Source organism: Myotis yumanensis, unplaced genomic scaffold, assembly GCF_028538775.1.
Source record: "Myotis yumanensis isolate MYYU_CA2020_CCGP unplaced genomic scaffold, mMyoYum1.0.hap1 SCAF_11, whole genome shotgun sequence".
NCBI classification, from domain to species: Eukaryota; Metazoa; Chordata; class Mammalia; order Chiroptera; family Vespertilionidae; genus Myotis; species Myotis yumanensis.
Genome location: NW_027223762.1, coordinates 39945718 through 39956141, shown reverse-complemented (window position 1 = coordinate 39956141; position 10424 = coordinate 39945718). Strand labels below are relative to the sequence as shown.

Sequence of the window (10424 nt, the reverse complement as noted above, 5' to 3'; positions counted from 1 at the left end):
CACAGCCTCGGGAGCTGCTCCAGAGCCCGTGCGGACGGCCGCGACGGCGAGGGCTACTAGCGGCAGCCTTCCCTCCGCCTCCTCCCCCCTACTCGCGCTTCCTCTCCGCCCACCGCCCTCCAGCCGCCCGGTCACAGCCCGCGCTCTCCTCCGCCCCCCGGAGCCGCCGCGCCCGCCCTGCCGCCCTGTGCCCAGCCATGGGGGACCTGCCCGGCCTGGTGCGCCTCTCCATCGCGCTGCGCATCCAGCCCAACGATGGCCCGGTCTTCTACAAGGTGGACGGGCAGCGCTTCGGCCAGAACCGCACCATCAAGCTGCTCACCGGCTCCTCCTACAAGGTGGAGGTGAAGATTAAGCCCAGCACGCTGCAGGTCGAGTGAGTGCGGGAGCGCGCCCAGGATGCCCGGCCCCCTGGGGGTACGCGCGGAGGACCGAGGCCCCGGGACGCCTGAGCCTCCCGGGCCCCTCTTGGCTCGCGCCGCACCCAGGGGGACCCGGAGGTGGGAGGCAGAAGTCCTGGTTCCCTTGGTCCCCTCCTCTGCCTTACCCTTGCCTTTCCTCTATTCTGGCTTCCCTCCACCCATCGAGGGTGGGATGTTTAAAACAGCGACAGGAAGCCAGGGGTTCGGGGTTGGTTTTGTTTGTTTGTTTACCTGTACATTTCTCAACCCTTCTGTCCAGCCTCCGCGCGGACCCCCTGGCGGCCGGGGCGGTGCAGATGGGTGCAGTTCGCCGCGGAGTTCACCTTCCGCAATCGCGGTCCTCCTCTCCCGTGTTCTGGCGTCCCGCCCCGGCCTGCCCCCGAGCTATAGGCTGAGGAATGGAGTGTAAAGGCGGCGGTGGGGTGGTTATTGTGGCTCCCGGAGGACGCCCCCTACTCCTCCATCTGCCCTTCCGTGGCTGCGGACGCCGGGCTGGGGGAGCAGCCACAGTCAGAGCGCAGCCTCCTCTGCTCGGCCTAATTTGCCGGTTTCCCGTGCCGGCTGTTTTTCTTTTTCTCCCGAGTTTTCTGTTCAGCCTGGTGATGGCGCCTGGGATTAGCAACATCCTTACAACAAAAAGATGTGTTTGTGTGTGTGTGTTTCGTTTACTCGTGGCAGGGATTATCTCTTCCCTGCTATCCCAGCTGATGCACCTAAGTAGACTCCTGGCTGGGAGGTCAGTGTGGGAGGGCTCATAGATTATGGGGAAGCATCCAGGGCTGGGGTCCTTTACCTCTCAGCCTCCACCTAAGCCTGATGTGAGGTCTAGCGGGGAAGGAGGAAATAGCCAGCATTTAAATCATCTACCATATACTGAGTTTACTGAGTTGGGGGGCGGGGGGGTGGGCTTTGAATCCACCAGAGACCTTTTCAGCGTAAGTGCCCATCTGCAGTCATTAATTCACTAAACTTGTATTGGCCTTCTAGGTGGCAGGCCCTAATTCAAGGACCTAAGGCCTCGTTTTTTTCTGGTGCTCCTGGTCCACCTATTTGTCAGCATCTTCTCCCCCGCCTGCCCCCCCCCCCCCCCATAGCTTCATGGACCCATTGTCCTCACATTTCCCAGTGTTATCTGTGCATCTCCATGAGATCCGGACGTTTTCTTTCCCCTCTTTCCAAGCAACCTCTTCTCTCGAGTTATCTGTTCTCTGTGCCATTTTCTTGAGGGCAGTTTTTTATTTTTCAAGCTAATCTACTAATGAATCTGTGTTAATGACAAAACTATTATTTTCTAGTTAAAATTTAATTTTATCAAGGGGATTTCAATGTCCTAACCCAGTGGTTCTTGAACTTGATTGAGTGTAGGTCAGAATCATCTAGAGGTCTTGTTAAAACACAGAGGGCTGAGCCCCACCCTAGAGTAGGGGCTTAAGAATTTGCTTTTTAATAGGCTGTCAAGTGATCTGATATTGGTAGTTCAGGGCTATTTGAGGGCCATTACCCTAACAAAGGAATGGGTGGCTTAAACAACAGTGGGAATGTCTGGTGTTGTAGCTGGCTTGAGGAAGAGTGCCCCAACTCATGGGATCCATGATTGGTGGAACAGAAAATCATGAGAGAACTAGTTTAGTAGTTCTCAACCTTACCTACACCTTAGAATCACCTAGTGAGTCTTAAGATAGATTTACCAGTGCCCAAACCAGACCCATTGAATTCTTCTCTGGGGTTTGGGAGGGAGCTGGGAATAGGTAGGTTTTTAATAGCTCCACAAAAGAGACACTAAAGAGGAGGACCACTGCTAAACTCTGACTTGGCCTTGTACCAGTATTCTAGATGAGAATACTGTCCATCCAGAGAGATTATGTAGTTGGTCTAAGATTACATGACTGGTTAGTTGGAGAACTCAAGCCTCTTGAATTTTCAGAACTTTCTAGAATGCCATAATGTCTTCTTTAGCCACACCCTGTAGGTTTCCTGCCTAGGGCTGTGGTCAAGACCAACAAAGGGTACCTAAACTCATTCCTTCCACATGTGCTCAACTCAAGTCCATTGCAGGAACATTTCCATTGGTGGTGTGGTCGTCCCACTGGAACTGAAGTCAAAAGAGCCTGATGGGGACAGAATTGTTTATATGGGCACATATGACACAGAAGGTGTGGCCCCAACCAAGAGTGGAGAAAGACAACCCATCCAAATCACCATGCCGGTAAGGCCTGCTTGGGGGTGTAAGGGGTGGTGTTTGGGCAAATAGCAACTACAGAAAAGAAAACAATCACTATCTCCCCTTAAGAAAAGGTAGAAAATGAAATATTTAAACTCATGGTTTCATATTAGAATCTATTTGTCCTTAATGTCCCAATATAATTAAATAATCCATACTTCTCCAAAGGTCAGTTTCATAGTAATTTTTTATATGGGAATAATTTTAAGGCCCTTTTTACACTTCCTAATCTATTCCATTGATTTGTCTATTCTTATGCCAGTACTGCATTGTTTTAAATATGTTGCTTTTATGATATGTGTTCATGTATTTTGTAACTAGCCACCTTACTAAATTTGCATACTAAAAATTTCAGTTAATGATCTTGTGTTTTTCAGCTAGAAAATCATAATTTACATATAAGTACATCATTTTCTGATTTTTTTTCCTCCACCTTATTGCATTGCTGATGTTTTTAGAATAATTTTGCATGCCAGTGTTGGTAAAGGCTAGCCTTGTCTCCAGAGTTACACTGTTAGGTACAATGTTAGTTTCAAATATCTATTATGTTAAAGCATCCTTTTTCTAGTTCACTAAGAGGTATTTTTAAAATTGGGAGGTGTGTGAAATTCCATCTAATTTCTTTTCCTGTCTATGGAGATAACTTATCTTCTTTGATATATTAATATAATAATTACATAATACACTTTCAAATGCTAATATACCTTTATTTTCTAAAATAAGTCCTACTTTTAAACATCATGCATGATTCTTAATATAATGCTAAGTTCAATATGCTCATATTTTATATCGAGTTTTTAGATTTTTATTTTATGAATTTTTTTATTTTCTTGGTTTGTCAACAAATAAATATATGACGATTTCCTATATGTTAATATGGGAGAAGAGTGGTAAACAAAATATACATGCCTGGCTTTACAGAGTTTCTAATCTAGAGGAGCAAAACATAATTATACATGATTATCAATAATAAAGCAAATTATTATTATTATATAAAGTGTAGTGAAAAAATAATGGTGCCTGTGAAGCACATACCAGGGCTCTAATTTTAGCTTAAGGTTTTGAGGATGCCTTTCTTTTTTTAAAATATATTTTTTATTGATTTCAGAGAGGAAGGGAGAAGGAGAGAGAGATAGAAGCATCAATGAGGAGAGAGAATCATCTATCAGCTGCCTCCTGCACGCCCCTTACTGGGGATCAAGCCCACAACCCGGGCATGTGCCCTTGACAGAATCAAACCCAGGACCCTTCAGTCCTAGGCTTTATCCACTGAGCCAAACCAGATAGGGTGAGGATGGCTTTCTTAAAGGAAGAACTAAAGAATGAATAAGAGTTCGAGGAAGAGGGAGCATGTGAGGGAAGAAGAGGGGCTTGGAATCCAGTAGGAATTAATAGATCACACTACACTAAAAGTCACAGGTGCTTTTTATACTGAATTTACTTGGTAATGAAGTAACATCGTGTTTTTATCAATATAAGTTTGTTCTGTGCTCCCAAGTCAATGAATTTCTGAATGACCTTATTAATAACTTGGTGAATTTCACATATCTCCAGTGGAGGTGGGTGGCATAGGGAATGCAGGGAAGTTCTCAGGATTCTAGACCAACTGGTGGTAAGACCACAGAAATTGGTTGTGTTTTTGTTTTTTGTTTTTTAAATATATTTTATTGATTTTTTACAGAGAGGAAGGGAGAGGGATAGAGAGTTAGAAACATCAATGAAAGAGAAACATCGATCAGCTGTCTCCTGCACATCTCCTACTGGGGATGTGCCCACAACCAAGGTACATGCCCTTGACCGGAATCGAACCTGGGACCCTTCAGTCCGCAGGCTAATGCTCTATCCACTGAGCCAAACCAGCTAGGGCAAGACCACAGAAATTGTTTTTAAAAAGCTCTTCAGATTACTCATTTATAACTGGGGACAACAAATGCATCTTCTCTTCTTGGAATCTGATGGGTTCTCTTTCACATTAGTTGTGAAATTAAAATGTACCAAGGCTTGCAACTTTTAAGGACACTACAGCAAATATCCAGGTGTATAGTGGAATGTAAACTGTAGAATACAGTAGACAGGGTGGCTTAAACAACAAACATTTATTTCTCACAGATCTGGACGCTGGAAGTCTAAGATCAAGGTGCTAACAGATCTAGTGAGAGCACTCTTCCAGGTTCATAGAAGGCTGCTTTCTTGGTGTGTCCTCACATGAAGGAGGAGAGAGAGAGAGAGAGAGAGAGAGAGAGAGAGAGAGAGATCCTATTCATGGGAGCTCCACCCCCAGGACCTCTGAAAGGCCTCCAAATACATTTTTAATTTAGGCTTGAATATTGGATAAATTCAAACACTCAGTCCATAGCAGTATTAAAGGATTCAACAGGTAACAATCTGTGTATGTTCTCACTGAAGGAGAAAAAAGAAACCACTGATGATCAACTTGTAGCTCTTTTCCTTATATGAACAGTTTGGTACAGTGACGATAGTTCCTAGATAGGAATTAGGACACCTAGGTTCTTGGCCTGCTCCTATCATTAGCTGGCTGCCTCGGCTAAACCAAGAGAAAGTCACTTCACCTCTCTGAATCTTAGTTCTTACCTTCATAACATGGAGATGTTACAACCCATCACAAGACCAATGTGGAATGACATATGTGAAAGTGTTGCATAAAATAAAGAGTACTGCCCTGACTGGTTTGGCTCAGTGGATAGAGTGTCGGCCTGTGGACTGAAGGGTCCCAGGTTCGATTCTGGTCAAGGGCATTTACCTTGGTTGCGGGCACATCCCCAGTGGGGGGTGTGCAGGAGGCAGCAGATCGATGTTTCTCTCTCATCAATGTTTCTAACTCTCTATCCCTCTCCCTTCCTCTCTATAAAAAAATCAATAAAATATATTGTAAAGCCGAAACCGGTTTGGCTCAGTGGATGGAGCGTCGGCCTTCGGACTGAAGGGTCCCGGGTTCGATTCCGGTCAAGGGCATGTGCCTCGGTTGCGGGCACATCCCCAGTGGGAGATGTGCAGGGGGCAGCTGGTCGATGTTTCTCTCTCATCGATGTTTCTGACTCTCTGTCTCTCTCCCTTCCTCTCTGTAAAAAATCAATAAAATATATTTTTAAAAAATATTGTAAAAAAATAAAGAGTACTATACAAATGCACAGAATTACACCTGTGTATAAACTGCATCATCCAGGGAGCCTGCCTGGGTAAATTTTCCTTGGAAGGCACAGATGTGTTGAGAGGGAGTAGAGAGCCTATGTAATTTCTTCTGTTCTTCAAGAAGAATGTCAGCTTTTAAAACTCCATCTGTTCTTAGCCAGAGGAGCAGAAATTCTGAGCTAGGTAGTGAGATGCCTAGAATATAGAACTCCAGAAGAAAGAACGGGAAGGAAGGCTAATGGGAAGTTAAAACAACTAAGGCATGGTAAGCACCAGTTAAGTTTACTACAACATGCCTGTGGGTGCAACATCAGTAAAGGAGAAACAAAATTGACTATGAAGCATCTCATGTGCCATTTACTGAGCTATGACTATTGCTGTCAGCAGATTTCTATTTTGCTCTCTTGTGTTACTGAGACTTCCTTAGTTTTTAAGGTTATTCAGACATAAGTTTTTTCTTACCTGTTGTTATCATCAGTTTATTTTTTAAAAACCAACTTTTGTGTTTATTTTTTTTAAAAAGGCCTCAGCATTGTTTCTTCCACTTACCTAGCATGGTTTCAGGCTTCTTCTCTCAAAAGATCAGCTAGTGTTTGTAAAATATCTTTATAATTTAACTTAACTCAATTGCACTTAAAATGTGTAATGCCCTGTGCTGGTCAGTAATAATAAGTAATACTAAACCCTCTTCGAATGAGTTGGTGATTTACAAAACAAAATTTCATTTTATTATTGTTGCTAATAACCTATTGTACATAAACTTTTAATGTTTTCATTAGCATATATGTATCCTTCATAGAATTTATAAAATCCCTAGGATTTGAGAAATACATGTTAATTTTTCAGGGATGATAAATCCATTTCACCATTTAAAATATTCTTCCTGATTATGAAAGTAACATATATTGCAAAAATCTGAGTAGAAAAGATAGAAAAACCACTCAATTTTTTTTTACTTAGAATTATATTATTAATATGTTTTCATTTTCCCCCATATATCTTATTTTATGGATTTGCGCTCATACTGTATATAAACTGTTTTAATCCATCTTTTTCCTGTTGGCATTGTTCTAATCACTTTCTGACATCATTTATAACCCTATTTCATGGTTATACAGATGGGGTAAAAGTAGGTTTACAGTTGTTTGTAAAATAATACAAAAATAAACTGTTTTGCATGCTCACACTGTAAACCTACTTTTGCCCCACCCTATATAAATCCATCATATCCCACCATTTTCATAATATTTTCCTTTTATTAGATGCTTAGCTTCTGGTATTTAGAAAATGTTTGCTAAGTTGACAGGTCAATAATATCTTTGTAAAAGTATATTGCTTAAATTAATAAGTATATTTGAATATTTTCAGATATTAGACATTTTTTCTTTTTAATGACCTGTGTTCCATTTTTATACAAATGTTCACATTTTTAGTACTCTAAACATTATGATAATCTTATGAAAAATTACATGTGGAGTTGCTGAACCCAAGTATATTCAGAACCTTTAACTTGATACAAATTACCTTTCCAAAGGCTATATAACTCAGTTCCCATTGGCAGTATTTAGAATAGCTGTTTCCTTGTAGCGCACTAAAAAGCAATATTTCTATTTCTAATCAACTTTGCGGTATAGTTTACATATAATAAATATAACCATCTTAAGCACACTGATTAGTAAGTTTTGACAAACATATACATATACTTCTATAACCACCACCACAATCAAACATTTTCATCATCCCAAAAAGTTCCCTCTTGCACATTTTCATCAATCATCATCCCTTCCTCCCACCCCAGGCCCTGGGTAACCACAGATGTTCCCTGTCAGCTTACATTATATCCTACCACTATAGATTATATATATATATACACATATATATAGTTTTATATAAATAGAATCATACAGTATGTATTTTTGAGGTCCAGATCCAGTCTTGCCACTGCCTGAGTCAGTATGTTCCCTTTGTTGTTGAGTAAATGCCATTTGATAGATATGCCAAATATTGTCTGTCATCAGGTGAATGATCCTAGTCTGGGACTATTATAGATAAAGCTGCTGTAGACTTGCATAGGTCTTTAAGCCATGACTCTCTAGACAGAGATACTTTATTTTTCTTACCTGGGAGTAGATTTATGGATCCTAGGTAGATCCTCCATTCTTTCAAGTCAAGCAAACTGCCCAAAGGAAAGCCAGAACTTGTTTGGGGAATCAAATTAGCAGGATGAGGCCATCGTGCAGGATATACTTTTGAGAGCATCTTGGAAAGCTATTTGGGAAGCACCTGACCACACTTCTCCTGTCACAGCCACAAGCAGAAGGCTCCTAGCTCTCGCTGCCCTCCCCATTTCTGTCTTCTGGCTCCGGACAAGTCTAAGAATCCTGCCAAGTCAGTCCCTGTCCCCTCCCATGACAAGGGAGGGTCAGCGGATAAAATAACGACAGGCATCACGCTGTTTAATGCCAGATCCCCTAAATAGCTCCAGGAGGTGGTAGCTGGGTCAGGCTACCCCACAGGCCACTTGAGCACCTGCCCAGTGGCCTCTGGGGTGTTCTGTGCCCTCTTCTCAGCGACATGAGAATCATGGGCTTATGGTTCCGGAGAATTCTGTGCAGTGACTTGCAGGGCCTACCTTCTAAATTAGAATGCAAACTTTTTTTAATATAAATTCTTTATTGTTTAAAGTATTATATATAGAATGCAAACTTCTTGAGAGTAAGAATAATGCCTTATACAAGTTTTTATATGTGCAAAACACCTAGTAGGTACTCAAATATGGTTTTGGTAAGGTATAATCAAAGCCTGAGGCATGGTCATGGATCTTGACTTCTAAACACTAGGTAGTAATATTTGAAAGTTAAAGGAGGGTCTTTAACTATCAAATGCTTCCAATCACATCGCTTTTCTTGGAATTAAAATTGATGATGGAAGGGCAGTTGTATCTTATGTTGTGCTTGTGTTATTTTGGACAGCTGTCTTTTGAAATAGAAACCAAAAAACAACCATTAGACATTATGCCCTCTTCTCTTCCCAATCCCCCTTTCTGTGGCAAATGCTAAAATTCTGAGATTCTAAGAGCAGTTTCCAGAAGTTAAATTTGGAACACAGATACATTTTGTGAAGGTATTTTTATTAAAGACAATATGACAGCGCACGCCACCCACACGCTGGGATAAGATTTCATAGAGGGGAAAAAATGGTTTACAGACAGTTTTTCAGGAAAATATCTCCCATCATAAAGGAAGCTAGTTCATTAAAGGTCTAAGCTTTGCTGACCCACAGAGCCTTGGTTGCTTATCCTGGGTGATGGAAGACCTTAGTAACGTTAGCTCTTGCCTATTGCTCAGGGAAGAACGGGGTTTTTATGGGGCGTGTTTCTCTTCCCTCAGTTCACTGACATTGGGACCTTCGAGACGGTGTGGCAAGTCAAGTTCTACAATTACCACAAGCGAGATCACTGCCAGTGGGGCAGCCCCTTCTCGGTCATTGAGTATGAGTGCAAGCCCAACGAGACACGCAGCCTCATGTGGGTGAACAAGGAGTCCTTCCTCTGAAGATGGCTCTTGCTGATGTTGCTGGACAATCGCATCCGAAATCTATTCTTAGATAACCCAGCACAAGCCTTCACCAAGGCACACCACCCACACCGTTGCTGTTTCCGGTCGGTGCCAATGACCTACTAGCCCCGATTATTTGGAAAGTGTAATTCCCCTCTGATGCAATGTCCCCGACAAAGGAACGTGATGTACCCGCCCGAGAAGATCCCTTTCTGAATTCTGTGCCGGTTCCCTGCATCCAATTGTTCTCGGTCGTGCCCGTTGGCCGCTCGCGAGGACCTCCGTGGCATTGGCAGGCGAGTCCCGTATTTCACGGTTCCACGGAGTGACCGTGGTGTTTTGTTTCTAAGTTGAGTGCTCCCCCTTCTTTGTTAGCCTTTACCTAAAAAATCACAATGTGTGTGGGTTCTTTCCCAAGTGTAACATGGTAACGTGTAACTTGCAATGTTGTGCAACTCTCAAAGCAGGCTTTGTGAACATGTGATGCAAACAGCAGGGAATGGGACTCAAGTGGGCTTCCTATGCACAGCTCAGCTTTTTCAGGGAAGGGAGATGACCAAATAAAAGGAGAGCTATTGAACGAGTATTCATAATGTGTTTATGATCATAATGTGTTTAAACAGTCTCAAGTACCTAAATTGTGCTGTGACCGAGTGGCGATGGGGAAAGGCAGGGTGTGGGCCACTGTTAAACAAGGCGACGGGAGTTACAGGTTATCTCCTTGGCCAGCTGCCCTAGTGTACAGACCTGCATATTGACGACGTTCCCACCCTCCCCTCCACTTGAACTTTGTAAAACTGTGTATGGAACTGTAATCAACTTTTGATATTTCTTAATAAAGGTGTTGAAAATCACACCAACTTACTTTCTTAATTTGGGCAGCGCCAGCGCCAGCCCAGGTCTCCGTCTGCACTGCCGGGGAGAGAGGTAGACCTGGACTAGAAGGCGCATACTTACTCAAAGGTCAGCTCTGGCCATTCCACCGGCATGCTCCAGCCAGCCCTCACTGGGCTAATGTGGGCTCCGGCACTTGGTGGGCAATCAAAAAGTGCTTGTCCCTGTCCTTCCTCCATC

General features: G+C 43.1%; 2 protein-coding genes across 3 annotated transcripts in view; one reads left to right on the top strand and one right to left on the bottom strand.

Annotated features, from left to right (window-relative positions):
• PLEK (pleckstrin) overlaps positions 1 to 327 on the bottom strand; it is a 49354-nt gene extending 49027 nt beyond the window's left edge. The window contains exon 1 of the mRNA XM_070429371.1: positions 207 to 327. The gene's annotated coding sequence lies outside the window, so the exon portion shown is untranslated. The remainder of the gene's footprint in view (positions 1 to 206) is intronic.
• On the top strand, positions 2 to 10204 carry CNRIP1 (cannabinoid receptor interacting protein 1). 2 transcript variants are annotated; one of them, XM_070429372.1, is made up of 3 exons: positions 2 to 376; positions 2478 to 2628; positions 9183 to 10204. In XM_070429372.1, exons 1-3 carry the CDS (start codon positions 198 to 200, stop codon positions 9345 to 9347), a joined length of 495 nt encoding a protein of 164 aa, XP_070285473.1. In that variant the 5' UTR covers positions 2 to 197; the 3' UTR covers positions 9348 to 10204. The 2 variants fall into 2 exon arrangements, with proteins under 2 accessions (XP_070285473.1, XP_070285474.1); XM_070429373.1 differs by having other exon boundaries at positions 164 to 344.
• Positions 10205 to 10424: the final 220 nt, after the last annotated feature.